This window comes from Chrysemys picta, chromosome 5 (genome assembly GCF_011386835.1).
Source record: "Chrysemys picta bellii isolate R12L10 chromosome 5, ASM1138683v2, whole genome shotgun sequence".
Lineage (NCBI taxonomy): Eukaryota > Metazoa > Chordata > Testudines > Emydidae > Chrysemys > Chrysemys picta.
Genome location: NC_088795.1, coordinates 66,310,975 through 66,336,426, shown reverse-complemented (window position 1 = coordinate 66,336,426; position 25,452 = coordinate 66,310,975). Strand labels below are relative to the sequence as shown.

The 25,452-nt window shown below is 42.1% G+C and overlaps 1 protein-coding gene across 6 annotated transcripts in view; it reads left to right on the top strand.

Annotated features, from left to right (window-relative positions):
* FSTL5 (follistatin like 5) overlaps positions 1-25,452 on the top strand; it is a 639,703-nt gene that overhangs the window by 523,711 nt on the left and 90,540 nt on the right. For all 6 annotated transcript variants that reach the window (XM_065596497.1, XM_065596498.1, XM_005299299.5 and 3 more), the window contains one exon: positions 769-903. In XM_065596497.1, coding sequence (XP_065452569.1) covers positions 769-903 — 135 coding nt within the window. The remainder of the gene's footprint in view (positions 1-768; positions 904-25,452) is intronic.

Genomic DNA, 25,452 nt, shown 5'->3' with positions numbered 1-25,452 from the left:
TTAGACTGATATTTCAAAGGACTCTCATCCCAGTCTCCTTGAGTAGCATTGCATAAACTAGGAACTGTATCTGTCTTTCAGTATGTGGTGGAGTAGTTCTTTTGACAGTTTGCATTTGTTAGACTTGTATGGCTGTAAGCACATACGAGTGAATTTTCATGTGCATTTGTCCACATTTTGCACATATAAATTGTCATCTGAGAGTGCAGTGGCACTCTAACTAATTTGTGAGCAGGAGTGTACACATGAAAAAGAGGTTGGGTTATGCAAATTCGACCCTCTATTTTTCTAACTCAATTATACCAAATTATAAATAAATTCAATTAATGTAGCATCCCATAAGCTAGAAGCTATCTCTCTTTCAGCATGAATTGAGCTGAAAATTTACCCCATTATGTTCTATGGAAGCCATGTTATTTTGTGTTAAATCAGCAATACAAGACACCAGAATGTCAATGATTGTATACAGCATAAGTACAACAACAGCTAAAGTCTATAGAAGAGGGCATATCAGCATTCAAGCAGGTATATAATCTGGGACTGACATCCAGATCCAAGCAGCAAGTACAGTTGAGCTATTCCTGTTCTCTGTGAAATGGTTGATAGTGCTACTACACCTTTGGAGTAGTTTGGCATGGATCCAATGCATGAACTCAGGAAGGAATGCAGTTTAATTAGGATGAACTGAGAAAACTGCCTGAGTGTAATCTGAAAGCACTGTAGCAAAACTGAAATTGTTCACATGGCGTGTTCTCCCTCTGTTTTCAGCAAATGGCAGTGAGGTTCACATTAGCAATGTGCGCTATGAAGATACGGGAGCATATACTTGTATTGCAAAGAATGAAGCAGGAGTGGATGAAGACATTTCTTCTCTCTTTGTGGAAGATTCTGCTCGGAAGACCCGTATGTATTGGGAAGAAAGTCTATTTCTTATGTTAGCCCTCAGCTATGTGTTAAGAAAATTGATGTTGAAAACCACTGTGAAGTATTAAATAAATTATAGTTAGTATGTCTAGATAGCTAGAAATTAAAAAAAAGTGTAAGAATAAGTATAGCCATTGAAAAGTGTGTAACTTTAAATATTAATTTTATCCAGAAGTAACGTAAAATGTCTGATTAATTCTGTGAATTGATGCCTCCCTGTACGAGCATTATTGTTTGGATAGTTCCCTGAGGATCATTTTATCATATTGTAATGTCTTGGGAGAAACCTTTCTAGGTTTCTGTCTATGATCTCTTTAGCTGTTACCTTCTTAAGACAGCTTTAACTGCCCTTTGCAGAACTAGAGTGATACAGAGGAATTTTAGATGCCAAGGATCTTACAATTGGTCTTTATATCACCTGAATAAGAGACACCTCCAAAGAATCCCCACTGGTTTTACACTAAGCATAGTTCATCGCGGAACTACTCTGCAAGTTTTATTTAATGCCATGCAGATGACCTTTCATTGCAAGTACACCTAGTAAAACTGATAGTTTAATAATGAGTCTCATTGTATTAATTCAAGGAATCCCTAGTAACTTGGGTGATTTTTCAGCAATCATAGATATTATAGATGATATATATTATTGTATTACAGTAAGGTTGTCTGAGACTTCTCATTATAAGACCCTGTTCTCAATTGCATATAACTTTACCAAACTTTAAGCATTTGGTCTGAAATTATGCCTGATGGGCTTTGTGGAGGTTTTGTTTTTGTTGTTTTTGGGTTTTAAACTTCAACCAAAAAGGTTCATCCATTTCTGAGAACTAGGCTCTCAGGGAAAATACTTTTATGCACATATTACAAAATTCTGGTCACCTTTGCTTTGAGATGCTCTAATACTCCATACTTTGGAGCAGGGACTTGAAATTTGGCAGGAGCTGGCTTTATGTCAAAGATGTGTCTTTTGCTCTCCCCAGGAAAATTCACCCAAGTTTGGCTAAGTTATAAGCTTTTGAAAAATTGCAGTTTGCATATTTTCTTTCCATACTTGCTAGGGCTTAACAGCCAAAATCTCTGAAGAGTCTGTTGCACTGTGCATGCTCCAGCAAGTGAAGTTGCTACTCTTGTCCATGCTATGCTGTGTCCTGGTACCTAAACTGAGGCAGGGAAGCCTGTCTGTCCTGTGCTCAACCTGCTGGGACCATTCATTGTAGAGGAGGAAGGTCCATGAATCAAATGCAGAGGGGACAGAAGCCAGATGGGAGTTGTGAAGGAATAGATTGGGATAAAGAGGGGTGTGGGGTAAGAGATTGGGTTTGGAGTCTGTGCCAACTAGAATCTGGAATGGAATCCAAGATTCCTAAGTCTGACTATTCCACTTCTGTCAGCAAATATCTATTAAACTCATTGACAAATATCTATTAAACTCTCATCCCTATAGTAGCACATCTACCCTTCAGGAGAGTCCTCTTGTCTCTAGTCACCATATTTCATGGAGTCCTTGGCTCTGGAGTCCCCCTACTGGGCTCTTCCTTGGACCTGCAATGTTCTTTCTCAGCCTGCATCTTCTCCTGACTCCCCCTTGGGGTATGGTATGGCTTTGCCCTACAGCCAAATCACAAGTTTAAGCCCCTTCCAGGGTAGCATGAACAGGTCCAAATAAAAATCCAAATAAATCTTATAACTAATAGCCATTCCAGGTCTCTCAGGCATCACTTGTTCATTCTGCTTCAGGGCTTCCTCTGCAGGAGCCTAACCTGCTCTTGTAGTGTTCTTTCTCTGTTGCTTTCTGTCCGTTAAACCCTAAGCTAGGGCTTCTCTCCATCAGAGAGTCTAGTCACCTCTGTTGTCTCTTCCCAACTGAGCTCCCTCAGTCTACTTATAAGGCCTAGCTCTGTCTAGTCTGGCCGGAAGGCAATCAGTTAATTACCATCCAGCTGTGGAACATGGGTTCTTTCCCTTGCCTTGTAGGTACAGGGGGTAAACTCCATCAAAATCTCCATCTAATACTTGTCCACTTAGAGGATGACAAGCTATTGTTTCTATCAGTTGCTCCTTTAGCTCAAGTGGCAAAGGTCTGTGTGGTGGAGCTAAATGTTCCAACCCTGCTGATGACACAGTGGGTGTCATTTTGATGCCATGTGATAGATTTTCTATTTTTGCAAGTTTTTTTTTTTTTTTTTTTTTTTTTTTTTTTTAAATCTAGGAGGTTGTACACAAAGAACTACATTGAAAGAACATTATTAAGATTGGAAAGTCAAGCACTTAAAAGTTAGGCAATGCAAAGGTAACCTTAATTCTGGTAACCTTTGCCCAACTCCCGTATGCATGTTCATGTTGATGCAGTTTTTAATTACATTATCACATACTATATTTCCACAGAATCGCTGCCTCATTCAGTGCATAGGATGAATGGTGCTAAATTAGCATGCAGCCTTCAATATATTGTTGAATATTCATGATTCAATGTGTGGCCCTATTTATTTACTGCACACTATTCATATCCTACTCTGAAGACAGAATTAATAATTTCCTCAGGGGTATCTGAGTGCATCACAAACATTAATTGATTTATTTTCAAAATACCCCTGTGAGATGAAGGGATATTAAAATAAATTCTTCATGATGCTAAGAATAGACCAAAGGGTGTGAAGGACAATTTTAAAGCTCACTTGACCATCCATGATCATAAAGAAATCCTGCACATTAGTTTTCCTGTTGTAGGATTACAAAACAGATACCATAAACTTTAATTTTTATCAAGGCTGTCATCTTCAGTTTGAGTAATTATTAGATTTTCCAGGATCAGGAGGTCATGTTTTAAAGTGATATATGTGTTTGAAGTAAAGTTTGGGGCCTTTCAAATTTAATGTTCAATATATATGCTTTTTAGGTTTTTTTTATCTTGATGTATAGTATTTTTCTATTTTGATATCTTTATTACAAACAAAATTATTATTATTTTATTTTATGCTTAACAACCATGTTTATTCTTCTTAATTTATAAAACTAAATGTTATATGAGAAACTATGAGAACTAAAGTTAGGCAGAGAAAAATCACTTTAAGTTGTGATTTTTATGAGGTCTAAACTCAGAAAAGATTCCCTTTACAATTTCAAAATACTGTTTTCATGAATTATAAAATGATGTCAAGACTTTATAGCAGCTAACTTTATAAAGCTTACAAAATCGTATAACAGGCAGTAAATAATGCATGCTGTGAATACATTCAGGTCCAGTAGCAATATGTTGGGAGCAGTTAATGAGGACATTTGGATTTAGCTGAAATTTGTAATAGGAGAATAACAGAATATAAACCTAAATGTTTCTAAGAGAATCCATCTAAGTAAAACTGACTGCTTACCTTGAGTGTCTTAGGCTTGATCTACACTAAACCCCCAAATCGAACTAAGGTACGCAACTTCAGCTACGTGAATAACGTAGCTGAAGTCGACGTACCTTAGTTCGAACTTACCGCCGTCCAGACCCGGCAGGCAGGCTCCCCCGTCGACTCCGCGTACTCCTCTCGGCGAGCAGGATTACCGGAGTCGACGGGGAGCACTTCTGAGTTCGATTTATCGCGTCCAGACTAGACGCGATAAATCGAACTCAGAAGTTCGATTGCCTGCCGCCGAACCAGCGCGGTAAGTATAGACAAGCCCCTAGTCAGACTGTGTATGTCGGGGACTAGGAGTATTATTGTCCTATTCTTAAGAATCTCTGAACATGTTTTTCTAAAAATCTGTGACTATATAGATATGGACATTATTGTTCTCAGCTTCTTATACCTTATTACACTTGAAGTCAGTTTTTCAAACATGGGTTCAACAGGCGCTTCCAGAAGATGCAGGTGCACTCAAAACCTATATTTGCATGTGCAAATCAGACATATGGGCATATAAATGAAAATGGGTAGCTACTGTCAGCATCCAGTTATTGTTTTTACATGCACAAATGCTAGCCTGTCTGCACAAGTACTGATCTTTTGTAGACACCACGACACGCACAATTTTTTTTTACTATCACTTCTGTTGTGTTTTTACTGAAAAAGATGTGCCTTTACAGAATACTTATTTAATTTATGATATTTGAAGTTAGAGGAGGAGGGCTTTGTCACTAACCTCAGTCTGCTTTTATTCATACCTCGCCAAGCACTGCATTTTGGAAAAAATTGCTTTACCCTTAACAGGGGTGAGACTGACACAGCCAGAACCATCTGGTTAGTTATTTGTTACTTAAATACAAAGTCCCCCCCCCCCCCACTATAATCTAATTCCTGCTGCTGACGCTACAGGTTCTGATCCAAGAATGTCCTCTAGTGAGTGATGCAAATGTGATTTCACATGATCTCACATAAGCTGTAGCCCTTATATATTATTACATTCATTATAAATGATTCCACTTTTATTCTCCATTAAGGGAATAAAGCGGACATGTTTATATTCTTAATCTAGGCTTTTTTTTTCTTTTTTAGTGAAGCACAGAAGCCTCCTTGTTGGAAACGTTATAGTGGAATGCTGCATCAGGAAGGAAGCAACATAGCTCCTCTCCAGCTCGTCAGCTCGCCTGAACTCCCCTGCTTTCTGAGAACAACAGTATGTCAGAATATTGGGGAATTCAGAATGCTGATTGGCTGCTGAGGAGGTAATGATTTATAATGAGCATTTCCAGTGGCTATCTGGAGTATAAAGAGTTTATAATTGCATTGCATTGCACTTAACAGTACAAACATAATGATCCACACAACAAACAAAAGTACACAGGGTGAGGGTCTTACTGGTGTAAATATTTCGCTTCCTGGAATGACGGGTTGTCTTTCTGTACTGATTCCATCTACTGTTTTTGTATGCATGTAAAACCTTCTGGCAATGAATATAGAATCAATGTTGCATAATAGATTACATTTGGCCATTTATCTCTGGGATCTCATTTTCAATCCAACCAAAATGAGTTGCTCAATTTGTGTATTAAAGAGTATACATAGTCAATCTAGTGAAGAAAATGAATCCCTTCTTGCCCCTACAAAAGCTCTTGGAAAGAACAAGGTCTTGCAGAATATGATAGGCTTACATTTTCCTGTGCCTCTGCCTTAATGTCATCTCTTAGGCTTGGTCTACACTACCCCCCCTAATTCGAACTAAGGTACGCAACTTCAGCTACATGAATAACGTAGCTGAAGTCGAAGTACCTTAGTTCGAACTTACCTTGGTCCACACTCGGCAGGCGGGCTCCCCCGTCGACTCCGCGGTACTCCTCTCGCCGAGCTGGAGTACCGCAGTCGACGGCGAGCACTTCCGGGTTCGACTTATCGCGTCCAGACTAGACGCGATAAGTCGAACCCAGAAGTTCGATTGCCAGCCGCCGAACTAGCGGGTAAGTGTAGCCAAGGCCTAAGGTTTCATTAACAAAAATTAGTCTCTGAAATTTTATTTTTTGAAGCTGGTAACTGTAAACAAAAATCAGAGCATTTCCTTTATTGTTATATTTTATATTTGAGATTAGATTGCTGAGATTTAATAGTTTATGGTGTGGTGTGTTAGAGATGAATGTTCTGTGGTTTATAACAGAAAGAGAAATAGAGTGATGGATAGGACCTGTAGTGGATTGTGTGGTGCCTGATGCTAGAAGCAAGAATAAAAGGAAATAAATAGTGTGAGGTATGGTTTAGGTAGATCAGTAAGGACATTATTTATTTTAAAGTTTCTAGCAGGTAGCACATTCACATTCCCATACACCTAGATGGTAATGATTAATCATCAAGATGGAAATTCAAGATTAAAGTAGGTGAAAAACACTGTGAAAGTGCTTTGTCACCCAGAGCTGTTAAATTTATGCCTACATTAAACAGTGAGCTGATGTTCTGTTACATATAGGTAAGATTTTAATAAATGATCTCAATCTCAAGAAAAATCCAGCCTCTGGTTAGCCCTTGAGCATTGTGCAGTATATATATATTTAAAAGAAAACAAAACAAACTTTTAAAAATTTGTTTTCATGTTAGGATTGTCCCAGACGTACAGTACATGAATGTGCAAGAGCATTTTCTTTCAAACAACATACTTTCAGGGGATTACTATGTCAACATACAAACTCCCTTTTGAATTGAAACTTGATATATTTTACATTTGAGCCCAAGAACCAATATCTTTTTCTTGCCAGATCTGAAAAAAAATGCCATGAGAATTTTTCAAGTTACATACTATTCCCCAAAACATTTATATTATATGCAGAAGCTACCTGACACTTCCCATTATTAGACCCTATTTTCATTTGCTGAACCTTAAATGTTCAGGCTGAAACTTTCCATGATGGTTGTCTGCCTTAGATTGCTTTTTTGGTTAGTTTAAATTTTAACAAGTAGGTTCAGCCATTTCTGAGAAAAAAAGTTAGGAGAAAATACATTGGTTTTGCTTATGTTTAAAAAATAGTTTTATTGAGAAGCTTTAGCATATCCCCATTTTGGAACAAGGGCTGGAATTGGTGGGTGGGGTGATGGCAGTGGCACTGGGATGTGCCTTTTGCCATCCCAATTAAAATCTGCCCAAATTTGGCCACATTATAAGCCTCTAAATAATTCCAGTTTATACGTGGTCAGTAGAGACTTGTTAAAGTTTGGCAGCTAAGTTCTCTTCAACTTTTGTCTGTACTTATGGCATGCTCCATCCCTAGGACTGCAGGAATTGAGCAGGACTTTCCCTGTAATGGCTCTCCTGGCTGTTAGAGGCCAACATGGAACTGGTACAGAAACTGAAAGCATAGAGTCTTTCCTTCTTGTACTCAGTGCTCCCCTGCTGGTACCTAGACTGTGTGGCAGAGAAGGAGAAAGTAAATTGATTGGGGTACAGAAGGAAGAGGAATCCCGGGACAGGAAGAGAGTGTTGCTAGAATCAGGCGCTAAAGAGTGTAGGGAAGCAAAGGAGCAAGGACAGCAGATGTGTGGATAGGAGCAGAGAATGAGGTTCTGGAGTTATATAGGCATAGAGCTAGAGGATGGCAGGAACTGTGGGATTATTAGATGGATAGAAGACAGGAGTGGATAAGAACAGAGGAATAAACTGGGGTACGGGGGTCTATAACCATGAGAGCACCCTCCTCTACAGAACCTGGAATTGAACCCAGGAGTCCTCACTCTTTATATTCCTCTCTTGTCAGCAAAGAGTTGTGAAATCAATGGCAGGTGTGTGTCTCATCCACTCTCTAGTACTGGTCCATATAGAGGATAATTGTCTACTGCTGCTACTAATTACTAAGTAAGCTCAAGTGGTAGAGGTCTATGCTGTGAATATAATTGCCTGAATCCTGCCGATGACCCAATTTGGGGCTCAGTTTGGTTCCACATGACAGATTTTGGGTTTTTTATTTTTTTTTATTAATAAATTATATATAAAAATGTTAGAAATAACTTGCAAAGCCAAGCACTCCAAATTTAGAAAATGCTATGATTAAGTTTACCTGTGTAACCTTAATTCATCCATCTTTTGTGTATGCATTATGATACACTCTGTAACGGGGTGGCCAACCTAAGCTTGAGAAGGAGCCAGAATTTACCAGTGTACAATGCCAAAGAGCCACAGTAATATGTCAGCAGCCCCCCATCAGCTCCCGCTCCCAGCGCCTCCCACGCACCATCAGCCCCGCCGATCAGCACCTCCCCCTCCTTCCCCGCACCTCCTGATCAGCTGTTTAGTGGCATTCAGGAGGCTCAGGGGTGGGGGGAAGAGCGAGCGAGCCCCTGCAGACTCGGGGGAGGGGACAGGAAAGGGTGGAGTGGGGTAGGGCCTGTGGCAGAGCCGGGGGTTGAGCAGTGAGCATCCTCCCCCCGCCACCCTCCCCGGCACATGGGAAAGTTGGCACCTGTAGCTGCAGCCCCGAGTTCGGTGCCTATACAAGGAGCCGCATATTAACTTCTGAAGAACCGCATGTGGCTTCGGAGCCACAGGATGGCCACCCCTGCTCTATAATGACATGATTATATACTATTTTTTCCAGATGATCCCTGCCTCATTCAATGTAAAGGATGGATAGTGCTCCACAAATTAATCAGGATTGTGTAGTGAAAGAGGCTGGTATTCGTAGAACACCTGCCTGATTTGTTGCGGATGTTGGAAGATGTGTGGTGGCAGAGAACTGCAAAACCTAAATGATGGTCTAATTGTTAAGGCAGTTGTACTCTGTCCAGGAGAAATGGATTCTATCCCTACCTCTGCCACAGAGTTCCTGTGTGATGCTGGGGAAATCTCTTAATCCAAACTGCACTGTTGGCCAATAATAGTGTGTTCCTCATTTTCTGGATACCCATCATGAGAAACCTCAGGACAGATTTGCAAAAATGTTGAGCAATCACAACTGCAACTGAAGTCAGTGAGAGCTGTGCTCTGAACATAAACTGTACTATATAATGCTAAGTACTCTAAAAAATCAGGTCATAGGTGACTTAAGTTGAGCTCACTTCTCACAGTTTTGTTTTTAATCTTTCTGTGCCTCAGTTCCCCATTTGTAAATTGGATTTAATACTGCCACTTAACCTCACAAGACATTTGAAAGTTAAATTCATTAATGTTTGTGAAGCACTCAGATACTATGATGAAAACACCATAGAAACATCCATGAGGAAATTAATATTTTTTATTCAGTTCAGGGATTGGATGATGTATATTAAATAAAGTATAGGGACATACATTGAATATGGAGAAGAAAAGAAATATTGAATAGCTGCTGATTCACTGCATGAGGTGGGGTTCGTGTGGAAAAAACAGTATATGGCCAAGAAATTAAAGATTGTATCATAGTGCATACACACAAGGAGACCACATTACGATTGATTGGGTAACCTTAATTCTGGAATTTCCTAACTTTTGAGTGCTTGAGTTTGCAATCTCTTACTGATCTTTTAATATAGTTTTGTTAATGTATGTCTATATAATCTATATGTATTGTTATAACAATGCATACAAATGCGTTCTTAGCATACATATGGGAGTTAATTGGTGCATGTAGTTTTGTATATGTACCCATTGCATCCTGCTTTATAGATTTTGACCTTAAACTAATGGCCCAACCCATTTTGGAAGGAAAACCACTCTTTAAACATTAAAATAAAATACTCTACAATCAAAGCAACTTTTTATCAACCAAAAATTGGTAAAATTTCTAGCACATACATTGAGTGTCATCATCTAACAGTAATCATATTTAAACGTAGACCATTAGCTATATTCTAATTCATTATTTATACTGTAGACTAAAAAATAGCATGTGAGGGTGTAGACTTCACTCTGCAAACAAATTCCTGACACCAGTTTTATTTTAATACAGGAACTACAGCAGGGTGCTAACCATGCAGTGATACTAATGAATATATTTGTTTCTTACATCTGAAGCAATCCATTTTGATTTCCCCACAATATAGAGAGCCAAAACCTTTTCAATCATACTTTGTACATGACATCCCAATGGTCTTGTGGTTATTGCTCTGTGTGGATTGTTTTTTAGGTCAGCAGAAGGCAGGAGCAATGGTGGAAGCAAAGCAAAACCATTCTAAAGCCTATGAAGTCAAAAGGAGTCTTTTATTCATTTCAGTAGAATTTGGGTCATACGAACATAAAAATGGCCATACTGGATCAGACCAAGGTCCATCTAGCCCAGTATCCTGTCTTCTGACAGTGTCTAATGCCAGGTGCTTCAGAGGGAATGCAGAGAACAGATAATCCTCAAGTGATCCATCCCCTGTCGCCCATCCCAGTTTTCTGGTCATAAACTCCCTCAGTGGTGAATTAAGCAGGCTTTGTGAAAGCTTTGTAACAAAACTGGAAAATGACTATGATTATCATAAACAAGCTTCAGCAAACTTCAAGTGAGATTTTTGACCAGGCCCCATTCCCAGCATGTATTGATCTCCCAGAATATCAGATGTCTTCTTGAATTAAATGGTGCTCAAGCTTCCCATCCTATCCCATCACCTATAGTGTCTTTTGGATACTTATTTGGATAGGAAAATCAGGGCTAGTTCCATCAGTTTCACAATAAAAGCAATGAAACCTATTGGCTTTCCAGTTCTATCCTATTTTGTTTGGCATTTCAAATTCAAATGAACTCATTACTTAGAGTGAAACTGTAACCACTTAGCGTTTAAGGCTAGAAGGGACCATTAGATCAAGTCTCACCTCCTGTATATCACAGGAAATCAAATTTCATGCAGTAATGACTGTATCAAGCCCAGTAACTTGTGTTTAGCTAAAGCATATCCTTAGAAAGGCATCAAGCCTTGATCTGAAGACATCAAGAGACAGAGAATATACCACTACCCGTGGTAGTTTGTTCCAATGATTAACCACCCTGACTTTTTTTTTCTTTTTAACAAAGTGCCTAATTGCTAATTTAAATTCTCTGGCTTTATGGTCCATCCATTGGTTCTTGTTATGCCTTTCTCTTCTAGATTAAGGAAACTTTTAGCTCTGGTATTTTCTTCCCATGAAGATATCTATACAGTGTAATCAAGTCACCATGTCTCTATGATGAGATGTGTAGATTGAATTTTGTAAGTCTTTCACTATCTGGCATTTTCCCTAGCCCTCAAATGATTTTTGTGGTCCGTTTCTGCACCTTCTCCAGTTATTCAAAATCCTTTCTAAAATGTGGACACCAAAAGTGTACACAGTATTTCAGGATCAGTCTCTCTAATACAGTATACAAAGATAAAATCACTTCCTTATCCTTACTCTCACTGCTCCCTTGTTTACATTACCCAGGATTACATTAGCTTGTTTGCTACAGCATCCCACTGGGAGCTGATGCTGAGTTGCTTGCCTGTTATGACCTCTAAATCCTGTTCAGAATAATGGGGAGGAGGGATAGCTCAGTGGTTTGAGCATTGGCCTGTTACACCAAGGGGTATGAGTTCAATCCTTGAGGGGGCCATTTGGGGTTGAGCAGGGGGTTGAACTAGATGACCTCCTGAGATCCCTTCCAACCCTAATATTCTATGATTGCTTTCCAGGTTAAAGTCCCTTGTTCTATAAGCATGGCCTGCATCCCTTGTTCCTAGATGTATGATTTTGCATTTGGCTATATTAGAACACATTTTCTTTAAATGGGCCCAGTTTACCAAGCAATCAAGATTGTGCAGTATGATTGCCCTGTTTTTATCATTATTTATCACTCTGCTAATCTCTAGAAATGCTCCCATTTGATGACAATTCCCCATTGACAACTTCTTTATTACTTTTTGAGATCTGTCTGTTATCCAGTTCTTATTCCATTTAAAGTGTTCGTTTTGATATATTGTAGCATGCTAATATTTTAATTAGAATGCTGTGCAATACTAAGTCAATGTATTACAACGCTGCAGTTACCTTTATCAGCCAAACTTGCAATCTCCTCAAAGAATGAAATCAGGTTTCTTCGATAAAACCTATTTGCCTTAAACCTATGTTGACTGGCATGAATTATAGTCCTATCCTTTCATTTTTTATCAATTTGACCTCTTATCAGTTTTTTCATTATTTTGCCTGGGATTATATCAGGCTGACTGGTGTATTGTTACTCAGGTCATCTCTCTTGCTCTTTTTGATTATTAGCACAATACTTTTCCAGTCTTCTGGAATGTCTCTGGTGTTTCAAAATGTAAAAATTAATACAAATGAGCCACAGATTTTCTCAGCCAACTCTTTTGGTACTCTTTGATGCAAATTATCCATGTGATAAGTGTATATCATTGTACTTCTTTCCAAAAAAAGAATTGAAATATTTATTGAATAATATTAACAATGAAACATGCTATAATGTTTTCCAACATCCATGCAAACCAAACCTGTCAGATTTTGAAAAGCTCTTAAAAGGAAATATTTTTCCTTCTCCTTATAGCTTTTCCATGTGATTTAGCATTTGGATTAATTATCATTGTAAGGCACCATCTGGCCATATTTTTTTTCCTCCTCATACATGCACATATTTGATTGACTCATAGAAATATATGGTCCATGTCTGCCACACAGAGGCAGGACCAAGTATACCTAGACTATCACTTACAGGTGTTTGTCTATCCTTTCTTTACAAATCTCCAATGATGGGGATTCCACAACCTCATTTGGTAACCTATTCCTGTACTTTACTATCCTATAGTAGAACCTTTTTCCTAATAGCTAACCTAAATGTCCCTTGAAGCATATTAATCCAGTTACTTCTTGTCTTAACTTCAGTGGACATGGAGAACAACTCATCACTGATCTCTCTTTATGACAGCCCTTACCATATTAGGCCCCCCATGGTCTTCTTTTCTCAAGACTTAAATATGTCCTTTAAGAAAAAAAAATACTTTTCCTCACACGTCATGTTTTCAAAACCTCTTATAATTTTTGTTGCTCTCCCTGACTCACTCCAGTATGTCCACTTTTTTTTAAAAGCATAGCACCAATAACTGGACATAATATTCCAGCTGAGTTGTTACCAATGCTGAGTATATTGGAACAGCTACCCCCAATGTCTTACATGGGACAATTTTGTTAATACAATCTAGAATTATGTTTGCCTTTTTTGCTTCTGCATCACATTATTGTTTCGTATCTGATAGGTTGTTGTTATGTGGCCTTTGTTGTTATGGAGTGGAGGAGAATAAAATGGCATAGAATGAATATCAAGCAGCTAGAAATAATTCCTTCAGTTTAAAATAAAGGTATCAAATGTAGTTAAAGCTACATCTTCTCCTAAAAGGAACAGTTAATCTCGCTGTTTTCTGAACATGATTCTTATTCCGGTAGTCCACCATCTCCAGCAACAGCTGATAAAACAGCTGTTTCTTTTCGTAGTTTGCAGTACATGCAGCTGCATTTCAAGAAGCTCTCAACTCTCTCATTAAAGTCATTGATATGAGCAGCTTCTCCCTCTATCATAATGAGTGTATCATTGATTAGATTATGTGAGTGCGAGTCTGCAGCAGGCTCTGTGCTGACTGAGGCCTGGTCTACACTACGAGTTTAGGTCGACTTTAGCAGCATTAAATCGAATTAAGCCTGGACACGTCCACACGACGAAGCCCTTTCTTTTGACTTAAAGGGCCCTTTAAACCGGTTTCTTTACTCCATCTCCGACGAGGGGATTAGCGCTAAAATCAGCCTTTGCAGGTCGGATTTGGGGTAGTGTGGACGGAATTCAATGTTATTGGCCTCCGGGAGCTATCCCACAGTGCTTCATCATGACCGCTCTGGACAGCACTCTCAACTCAGATGCACTGACCAGGTAGACAGGAAAAGCCCCGCGAACTTTTGAATTTCATTTCCTGTTTGCCCAGCGTGGAGAGCACAGGTGACCACGCAGAGTTCATCAGCACAGGTAACCATGATGGAGTCCCAGGATCACAAAAGAGCTCCAGCATGGACAGAACGGGAGGTACGGGATCTGCTTGCCATATGGGGAGACGAATCAGTGCTAGCTGAACTCCGTAGCAGTAAACGAAATGGCAAAATATTAGAAAAAGTCTCAAAGGCCATGAAGGACAGAGGCCATATCAGGGACACACAGCAGTGCTGTGTGAAAATTAAGGAGCTAAGGCAAGCCTACCACAAAGCCAGAGAGGCAAACGGAAGGTCTGGGGCAGAGCCGCAAACATGCCGCTTCTACGCGGAGCTGCATGCCATGCTAGGGGGTGCAGCCACCGCTACCCCAACCGTGTGCTTTGACTCCGTCAATGGAGAAACACGCAACAGGGAAGCGGGTTCGGGGTACGCGGAAGATGATGATGATGATGAAGACAATGAAGATAGCTCACAGCAAGGAAGCGGAGAAAGCGGTTTCCCCAACAGCCAGGATATGTTTATCACCCTGGACCTGGAACCAGTAACCCCCAAACTCACCCAAGGCATGCTCCCAGACCCTGAGGGCACACAAGAGACCTCTGGTGAGTGTAGCTTTGTAAATATTACACATGGTTTAAAAGCAAGCGTGTTTAATGATTAATGATTAATTTGCCCTGGCAATCGTGGCCAGTACAGCTACTGGAAAAGTCTGTTAACGTGTATGGGGATGGAGCAGAAATCCTCCAGGGACATCTCCAGAAAGCTCTCTTTCATGTACTCCCAAAGCCTTTGAAAAAGGTTTCTGGGGAGGGCTGCCTTATCCCGTCCGCCACAGTAGGACACTTTACCACGCCAGGCCAGTAGCACATAGTCTGGAATCACTGCATAACAAAGCATGGCAGCGTATGGTCTCGGTGTTTGCTGGCATGCAGACAACATCCATTATTTATCTCTCTTTGTTATCCTCAGGAGAGTGATATCATTCACGGTCACCTGGTTGAAATGGGGTGATTTTATTAAGGGGACATTCAGAGGTGCCTGTTCCTGCTCGGCTGAACAGAAATGTTCCCCGCTGTTAGCCACGCGGTAGGGGGGAGGGGTGAAGTGATCATCCCAGAGAATTGGGTGTGGGGGTGTGTGTGGGGGGGGGTTGGGTTTGTGCTGCATGTTAACCCAGAAACCCCAGCCCCTCCTTTTACATTGCAAACCCATTTTAAATGGCCAACCCAATGGGTCCTTGGTATGGGAAATGAGGGTGCTGCTGTTTGAAACCATTCCCACATATTATGAAGGTTAAAAAAGCCAAAAGACTGTGGCTTACCATGGCTGCTGCAAGCCAAATTCTATTGCCTGGCACTGCGTGAGTGATCTCTCACACCAAACCGGCAGGTCCTCAATATAAGAGGAAAAATGCGACCTTGTAACGAAAGAACATGTGCTGTGTAATGTGAACAGCAAAATTTAACGTGAAAGAGTGTACCCATTGTTCTCTAAAATGTGTCTTTTTTAACTACCTCTCCCTTCTCCTCCAGCAGCAAATGTTTCTGCTTCGCAGAGGTTAGCGAAGATTAGAAGGAGAAAACGGCGGACTCGGGATGATATGTTCTCAGAGCTCCAGATGTCCTCCCATGCTGAAAGAGCACAGCAGAATGCGTGGACGCAGTCAATGTCAGAGTGCAAAAAAGCACAATTTGAACGAGAGGAGAGGTGGCGGGATGAATCGCGGGCTGAACAGAGCAAGTGGCGGGCTGAAGATGATAGGTGGCGTCAGCTTGCAGACAGAAGGCAAGAGTCGATGCTCCGACTGCTGGAGCATCAAACTGATATGCTCCAGCATATGGTTGAGCTGCAGGAAAGGCAGCAGGAGCAGATACCGCTGCTACAGCCCCTGTGTAACCAACAGCCCTCCTATCCAAGTCCCATTGCCTCCTCACCCAGATGCCCAAGAACACGGTGGGGGGGCCTCCGGCCACCCAGTCACTCCACCCCAGATGATTGCCCGAGCATCGGAAGGCTGGCCTTCAATAAGTGTTAACGTTTTAAAGTTTTAAACTGCAGTGTGTCCTTGTCCTTCCCTCCTCCCCCACCCCTCCTGGGCTACCGTGGCAATTATCCCCCTAGTTGTGTGATGAATTAATAAAGAATGCATGAATGAGAAGTAACAATGACTTTATTGCCTCTGCAAGCGGTGCTCGAAGGGGGGAGGGGAGGGTGGGGTGGTTGGTTTACAGGGAAGTAGAGTGAACCAGGGGAGAAGAGAGGGGGTGGGGCGGAGGGTTCATCAAGGAGAAACAAACAGAAGTTTCACACCTTAGCCTGGACAGTCACAAAACTGGTTTCAAAGCTTCTCTGATGCGCACCGTGCCCTGCTGTACTCTTCTAACCGCCCTGGTGTCTGGCTGCGCGTAATCAGCGGCCAGGCGATTTGCCTCAACCTCCCACCCTGCCATAAATGTCTCCCCCTTACTCTCACAGATATTGTGAAGCGCACAGCAAGCAGCAATAACAATGGGGATATTGGTTTCCCTGAGGTCTATCCGAGTCAGTAAGCTGTGCCAGCGCGCTTTTAAACATCCAAATGCACATTTTACCACCATTCGGCACTTGCTCAGCCTATAGTTGAACAGGTCCTGACTACTGTCCAGGCTGCCTGTGTACGGCTTCATGAGCCATGGCATTAAGGGGTAGGCTGGGTCCCCAAGGATAACGATAGGCATTTCAACATCCCCAATGGTTATTTTCTAGTCCGGGAAGAAAGTCCCTTCCTCTAGCTTTCGAAACAGACCAGAGTGCCTGAAGATGCGAGCATCATGTACCTTTCCCGGCCATCCCACGTTGATGTTGGTGAAACGTCCCTTGTGATCCACCAGGGCTTGCAGCAGCATTGAAAAGTACCCCTTGCGGTTTATGTACTCGGTGGCTTGGTGCTCCGGTGACAAGATAGGGATTTGGGTTCTGTCTATTGCCCCATCACAGTTTGGGAATCCCATTGCTGCAAAGCCATCCACTATGACCTGCACGTTTCCAGAGTCACTACCCTTGATATCACCAGGTCTTTGATTGCCCTAGCAACTTGAATCACAGCAGCCCCCACAGTAGATTTGCCCACTCCAAATTGATTCCCGACTGACCGGTAGCTGTCTGGCATTGCAAGCTTCCACAGGGCTATCGCCACTCGCTTCTCAACTGTGAGGGCTGCTCTCATCCTGGTATTCTGGCGCTTCAGGGCAGGGGAAAGCAAGTCACAAAGTTCCATGACAGTGCCCTTACGCATGTGAAAGTTTCGCAGCCACTGGGAATCATCCCACACCTGCAACACTATGCAGTCCCACCAGTCTGTGCTTGTTTCCCGGGCCCAGAATCAGTGTTCCATGCTATGAACCTGCCCCAGTAACACCATGATTTGCACATTGCTGGGGCCCGTACTTTGTGAGAGATCTATGTCCATGTCAATTTCCTCATCACTTTCGTCGCCGCGCTGCAATCGCCTCCTCGGCTGGTCCTGGTTTTGCTTTGGCATGTCCTGGCTCTGCATATACTCCAGGACAATGCGCGTGGTGTTCATAGAGCTCATAATTGCCGCGGTGATCTGAGCTGGCTCCATGATCCCAGTTCTATGGCATCTGGGCTGAAAAAAGGTGCGAAACTGACAGAGGGAGGGAGGGGCGAGTGACGACATGGCGTACAGGTACAGGGAATTAAAATCAACAAAGGTGGCTGTGCATCAGGGAGAAACACAAACAACTGTCACACAGAATGGCCCCCCCAAAGATTGAACTGAAAACCCTGAGTTTAGCAGGCCGTTGATTTCACAGAGGGAGGGGGAAGCAAATGAATACATCTATTTTTTACATCTTAAGCTGGCAGCAGATGGTGCAGCATGACTGATAGCCCTCGGCATCTTCTGGGTGCTTTGCAGAAGATACTGTACTACGACTGCTAGCCATCATCGTCAAGATGGTTCAATAGGACTGCTGGCAGGACTGAGTCTCCAGGAGACAAAACATGTCTGCCCAGGTGCCTCTGATTGAACTGGAGTACGACGACGACGGATACCAGTCGTAATACACCATCTACTGCCAAAAGGCAAGGGACTGCTGCTGTGTAGCAATGCATCCCCACGTCTGCCAGCACCCAGATAGCCGATGAAGGCTATCAGTCATACTGCACCGTCTACTGCCAAAAGGCAATTAGCTGCCACTGTGTAGCAATGCAGTACCACGTCTGCCGGCACCCAGATGACATATGGTGACAGTGAGCTGAGCTGAGCGGGCTCCATGCTTGCCATGGTATGTTGTCTGCACAGGTAACCCAGGTAAAAAGGCACGAATCGATTGTCTGCCGTTGCTCTGACGGAGGGGGAGGGGCCTGATGACATGTACCCAGAACCCCACGCGACACTGTTTTGCATCATTAGGCATTGGGATTTCATCCCAGAATTCCAATGGGCGACGGAGACTGCGGGAACTGTGGGATAGCTACCCACAGTGCAACGCTCCGGCAGTCGATGTTAGCCTCGGTACTGTGGATGCGATCCGCCGACTTCATGCACTTAGAGCATTTTATGTGGGGACACACACAATCGACTGTATAAAACCGATATATATAAAATCGGCTTCTATAAATTCGACCTAATTTCGTAGTGTAGAGATACCCTCAGTTTAATATGCGTGTTCTTACTATCAGAATTACAGTCTGGTCAATCTGGGTTCTGAAAGCCACCAGGCAAAGCGTGCAGGTGCTCTGGCTGAGGTACTGACATTCATTAAATATTAATGAATGTGAGTAAATTTGAGTTGACCGCATCTAGGTGACAATGCAGAGGATGACCATTTTAGTTCGGTTTTCATTCACTGTATCAAAATGAAACATTGAGGAGGCAGAAGTGGTTTTGTCTGTCTGTGGGCTATTTTAGTTTCATTAACCTAAAGTTAAGTTACAAATTCTTCCAGGTAGTAACAGTGCTGGTAATATATATCCAAGGTTTAGTTTAGTAAAAGTAATGGCAACCAAGATATATTTGAATAAATGGCTAAGGAGCAAGACTGAATTTTGCATTCTGAGAGAACTGCAAAGTTGGGAAGCACAGTGAAATCTGTCTTAAGTGGAAACTCAAATCAGGTTAGAAAGTTACAGAAGTAGAGTAGTATTAATCACATATTTAGGAGTGTGGAATAGATTAGTTAGGGAGGGGAAAAGATAAGCTGGCAGTATACTATAGATAGAGTAAAAGAATGAGCATTAAAGACAGAAGAAAGTGTATACCAAAGGGACACTTTCAATACTAATTGTCATGTATTAAAAAAAATTACCTAGCTTACTAATAAATTATTAACAATATTTTAAACAAAAATCCTTTAATATATTTTTCTGTTTAATTTTTGCTATTCACTCAGTTTTCACAATGCAACTAGATACATTTCACTTGCCTTTGGTCAGTTTCATTGTTGGGTCATTGCACATTCGCTGAATATTGCATATGCAAGTGAAATGTATCTAGTTGCATTGGCAAAACTGAGTGAATTTTTAACTTGCAGATAAGGAAAATATATGTGCTCTTTTAAATTCAACTGAACCAGTTGATTTTAAGTTTGTTTTTTAAATCATGGCAACATTTCTATTGCTTTCAAACTTTCTTGAAGTTTGTTTTACAAAACAAATGTCGGATCTAAATTGAACAGTGTCTCTTTAATTATTTTTTTAATTAATTTACAGCCTAGATCTAAATTTTCATGTAAGAGATGTACCTGATAATCTAGTGAGTTAGAAATTTGTCACATAATATCATTATGGTATTTCTGAAGCAGTTTAAGAATATTTGATGACCTTTTTAAAAGTTTATCAAGCAGTTTTGATTCTTTAACATCAATTACAGCTTCCCATGTACTCACTTTATCCACTGTGACAAAGTCACATTCCATGAAGCAACTTTTTCTATAAAACCTTTCATCTGCTCACCCAGAGGAAGCTGAAAATTATCTGCCTCATGCTTTCTGTGTCTTGGGGCTGTATTTAAAAAATAATATGCCTTTTCCATGCCATTAAATAGATCTATTTCTAACACAATGCCTTTTTGGAAGTAATGTCATAGTCTTATCACCTAACAAGAGGTTATGTGATCTGAATACTACTGACTTGAGAGGTTTATGGCCATCATAAGCAACCGGGCATCTCCGCTGCCTAGAATTTGGAATAAGACTAAAAGCTTTTTGACTATGATTTATTGCCTAAAGTTTCCCTGCAAGGCTTTATGCACCTTTAATGGAATCTCCCTGTCGACTCTCATACTCAGTGATACCTATTTACCTAATTTCTTTGGAGATAATTTATGCTGGCATTTCATTTTATGGCTAGTATTCAAAGGTTAAATAAGGATAAACTTTCAGATTATTTTCATGTACATTATATGTGTGTTAATGTGCTACGACAAAGGAATTCAGGTTGGATCACTACCAGAACTTACAGAAAACAAATAAGAGAGCAGTGTACAGCTCACGAACAATTATGATGAACTCCAGAACTATCCTACCCCTAAAAAGTCAGTTTCACGGAAAGATGTGAATATTACAGAAAAATTATTTGTGTCATAATATGCACACCTATCGCTGAAATGTCATCTTTGCTATGCTTTGTTACACTATCTCAAGATATAATTATGAAAAATTAAAATCAAACAACCTTCTCCTCTGAGCAATATAATCAGAGGAAGTAATGTGGCAGTTGTGACATTTTAACTGATAAGTAAAAGCTTAATAATTAGTCAGGACAATAGATGTTAGATAATTGGTTTTAATATACTCCAAGATGAAATCAAAGCATGTATCACATGAAGGGAGAGCAGCATCATTTCTTTTTTTCTCTTAAATCTGAGATGATGCTAATAGAACAAAAGAGTCAGGCTTACTTTGTTAGATGTATTCTATCACATGAATATGAATTGAAATAAGTCATGGTTCTTTTTTAGAAGGTGCATTGTTTTATTCCAGTACCAAGAATTATTAATGACACAACATTGTCCCTATCACTTAGGAGTATCGTGTTTATTTTAGAAGTCCCAGAACAAACTATACCATTAGGGATATGGTTTCTTCTTGATGGGTGTATATCTATGTGCAGCTGTTGCCTATGAGAGTTATCACCATATGAATCAAGCAGAGAATGACTCTCCCCAAAATGACATTATTTCTCAACAATTACTCTTATAGCTATAACAGGGAGCAGTAAAAGTGTATTGCAACTACCTTCCTAAAATTCACTCATGATGTCTGTACTCATTTATACAGTACTATGGAGACAGGCCTGAAACGTGCCTAGAAATGAATCTTTAGGGCCATATGCAGGGCCCGCTCCAGCGTTTTTGCTGCCCCAAGCGGCCAAAACCCCCCCTACAACAACAACAAAAAGCCGCGAACAAAAAGCTGCGATCGGCAGCAGGCCCTTCCATCTGAGAGGGACTGAGGGACCCGCTGCCGAAGAGCCAGATGTGCCGCCCCTCTCCATTGGCCGCCCCAAGCACCTGCCTGCTTTGCTGGTGCCAGGAACCAGCCCTGGCCATATGTTGCTCTGAGACCACACATGAACATTTCATTTATATTAATATGAGTTTCACCATGGATGAAGAGCAGTATTTGACCATAACATTGGTAGATGTGAGTCCTGAGAAAATCTGAATTAGGATCTGATATCACTATTAAATTTATCCAAAATTCCAATAAAGGGAAACTAAATGGTAATGAGGAAATTCAGAAACACGTAATTTAAAAAAGTATTATGGGAAACCTGTACCACAGATTAAGAAACTTACCCAGTATAGCACAGGAAATCTGGGAAAGAGTTGGGAGCAGAAATCAGGATTCCTCACTCATGACATAAGGGCAGCTATTCATATTTTTCAGAAGAAAATACTCTGAAAAGGCAAGCCTTAGCCAGTGTCTGTTGGGGTGGCTAACACTGTAAGCAAAATTGTAAATGTTCTATTTAATTTGTTTTAGCCACCAATCAGAAGCCATGTGAACCCACTGCCAGCACATACAGAAAGTAAATAAAAGAGAGCAGTGTATTGCTGTCTAATATCAGTGACAAGCATCAGATCTATTTTACCTCTGAAAAGTCAGGTTCACTAAAAGATGTGAATATTTAATCTCTTGCCAGCAAGATTATGTGTGTCATAATATGCACCGCTATCACTGAAATGACATTTTTGTTATACTTGTATCAGAGGGGTAGCCGTGTTGGTCTGAATCTGTAAAAAGCAACAGAGGGTCCTGTGGCACCTTTAAGACTAACAGAAGTATTGGGAGCATAAGCTTTCGTGGGTAAGAACCTCACTTCTTCAGATCCAAGTCTGCATCTTGCATCTGAAGAAGTGAGGTTCTTACCCACGAAAGCTTATGCTCCCAATACTTCTGTTAGTCTTAAAGGTGCCACAGGACCCTCTGTTGCTTGTTATACTTGGTTACACTATCTAAAGATAACACAAAAAAACTAGGTTTCAGAGTAGCAGCCGTGTTAGTCTGTATCCGCAAAAAGAAGAACAGGAGGACTTGTGGCACCTTAGAGACTAACAAATTTATTAGAGCATAAGCTTTCGTGGACTACAGCCCACTTCTTCTATATGCATCCGAAGAAGTGGGCTGTAGTCCACGAAAGCTTATGCTCTAATAAATTTGTTAGTCTCTAAGGTGCCACAAGTCCTCCTGTTCTTCTTTTTACAAAAAAACTAAATATATGCAAAAATTCTCACCTGGTTTCTGGTTTCATGACTAAGCCAAAACTCAAATTGGGTTCATTTAGAAATATTGCAAACTGCATGGGTTTAAATGGTCAGAAGGAAACCAAATGAAACCTGATGGTTTTGAATCCAGCCTTTAAATTGAAATTCATGTGGTATGAACTCATGATCACAATTAATGAAAATGTTTGGAATTACTGCCTTTAGAAGCCAACTCTACAGAATCCCCTTCCTACCCTTGAGCAGCAGCAGAGCCAGTAGGAGGAATTCTCAGTGGATATCCTGACCAGGCACCCAAGGTTGTTGGGTTAATGCGAAAGGAGGTTACCTGAGTTGTGGTGCTAGTGTATGTGTATCAATCCATCAGTCTATTGGAATTAATAATACTAGGCAGAGGAACTTCTGGGGATAGTCTCTAATAAGGGGGATAAAGAAACAGATGACGTGTATTGACATAATGAAAATTAGGCATGTACCCCTGCAAAATGAAACTGTTGATTCACCATCAATTTGTCAGTTAATATATTCTTAATAAATGCAAACTATAGAAAGGCATTTTGAGATAGGGTGACCAGATCACCCAAGACAAATATCGGGATGCAGGGGAGGGGGGGGTGACGCGGGGGGGGGGGGGGGGCGTGGCGGGGGGCGGGGCCAAAAAAAAAACCCCTTCCTCCGCAAGCGCTGGAGGGAGGCCCGGGAGACTCAGGGGAAGCGCGGGGCCGGGGTGAGTAACAGTCCGGCCTGGTCCCTTGCAGTCAGGACTCAGTTGGGTGGTAGGGCGAGGAGGGGGGCGGCCCGCGGGGCCAGGCGGCGGCTGTTCTCACCCCCGGCCAGCGGGACTCGGGAGCAGCCGCTGCTGCAGCTCCCACTGCCACGGGGGGAGGAAGCGGCCATGGCGCTCCGCGGCTGCAGCTCTGGTGCCCCCGAACCCCCCGAGCCGGGGCCTGCTGCGGGGACCCAGCAGCGCGTACGCTGCGCCCAGTCCCTGGCCAGCGTCTGGGCTGCTGCCCAGCTGGTGCTATCCCGCGGCGGCCCCGGAGTGGGGGCAGCAGGCCCCAACCCCCCCGTCCCGCAGGGGAACGAACGGGGCTGGGCTGGGCTGCCGATGCCTCCGCCCCGGGGCCGCCGCGGGATAGCATTAGCTGGGCAGCAGCCCAGACGCGACTGGCCAGGGGCTGGACCCAGCGTACGCGCTGCTGGGTCCCTGCAGCAGGCCCCGGCTCGGGGGGTTCGGAGGCGCCGCAGCCGCGGAGCGCCATGGCCGCTTCCTCCCCCGCAGCAGTGGGAGCTGCAGCAGCGGCTGCTCCCGAGTCCCGCTGCCCGGGGGGACAACAACAGCCGCCGACTGGCCCCACGGGTCGCCCCCCTCCTCTCCCAACCACCCAACTGAGTCCTGCCTGCTCGGGGCCAGGCCAGACTGTTACTCACCCCGGCCCCGCGCTTCCCCTGCGTCTCCCGGGCCTCCCTCCAGCGCTTGTGGAGGGAGGGGGAATGGTGAGCCCGGGGAAGAGGCGGGGATTCGGGGAGGGAGCCAATCGGGGGAGGAGGGGGCGGAGTCGGGGCGGGGGGGGGTGCGAGTACTTCCGGGCTCTAGGCTCCGGGGCATTTCCTTGTTTGTCCAGTGTCCACGCGGGACAAACAAGGAAATATCGGGACAGTCCCGATAAAATCGGGACGTCTGGTCACCCTATTTTGAGAAGTTAGAGATCCAGAAATTTGAGTTTGAGTTGTATTTCATAAGGTGTCAGGAGAGATCATTGTTTTTTCTCCACTTGCCAGGTTTCCACAAATGGATGTTCAGTTTGAAACCTTTTAATTTAATATCATAAATGGCAATGTTGAAACAATTTATTTCTTACTAGATTAGTATGCAAACCCAGAAGAGAATTTGGTGTCTCTTTTGTTAAGGTTCCCCCCTCCCTTTTATGAGGCTGTTTTGAATTAAAATGTTCAGCCACTATAGTGATTCTAGAAACTTTTCTAAGCTTAAGCTTTCAATTGATTTCCACTTAGTCTACATTAGAACCAAAGCAACAAAATGGTATTGAAAATGTTTTGTTTAGCCCTGTGATTAGAAAAACCAATGGAGAGGGAAGGAAAGCTTATTTAATCACAAGCTGCATAATATAGGTCCAGAAAAAAAATGACAATACTTCAGTGAAGATAAAAGCTAATAGATAAAGGTCACCAGCTATTTTTTAGATGATGGCCATTGAAGCATGTGAGTCAAGAGGTAAAACTGTTCTATGGAAAACATGAAAGAGCATTTTTTTATAAAAAACAAGTGACTTTTTCTGATTCTCAGTGGCCTCACCCTGTGTTTTCTTCTGAAACATAGTATACTACTTATTGATTGCTGGCAATATGATGATCCAGTTATGTTGGCAAAAGGAAATTGTTAATTCAACTGCAAAATTGTTGAATTTCAAGTCATATGAGAAACAATCAAGAAAGATCCCATCATTTTTTTTCCCATCTTCTACCACAGGGGTCGGCAACGT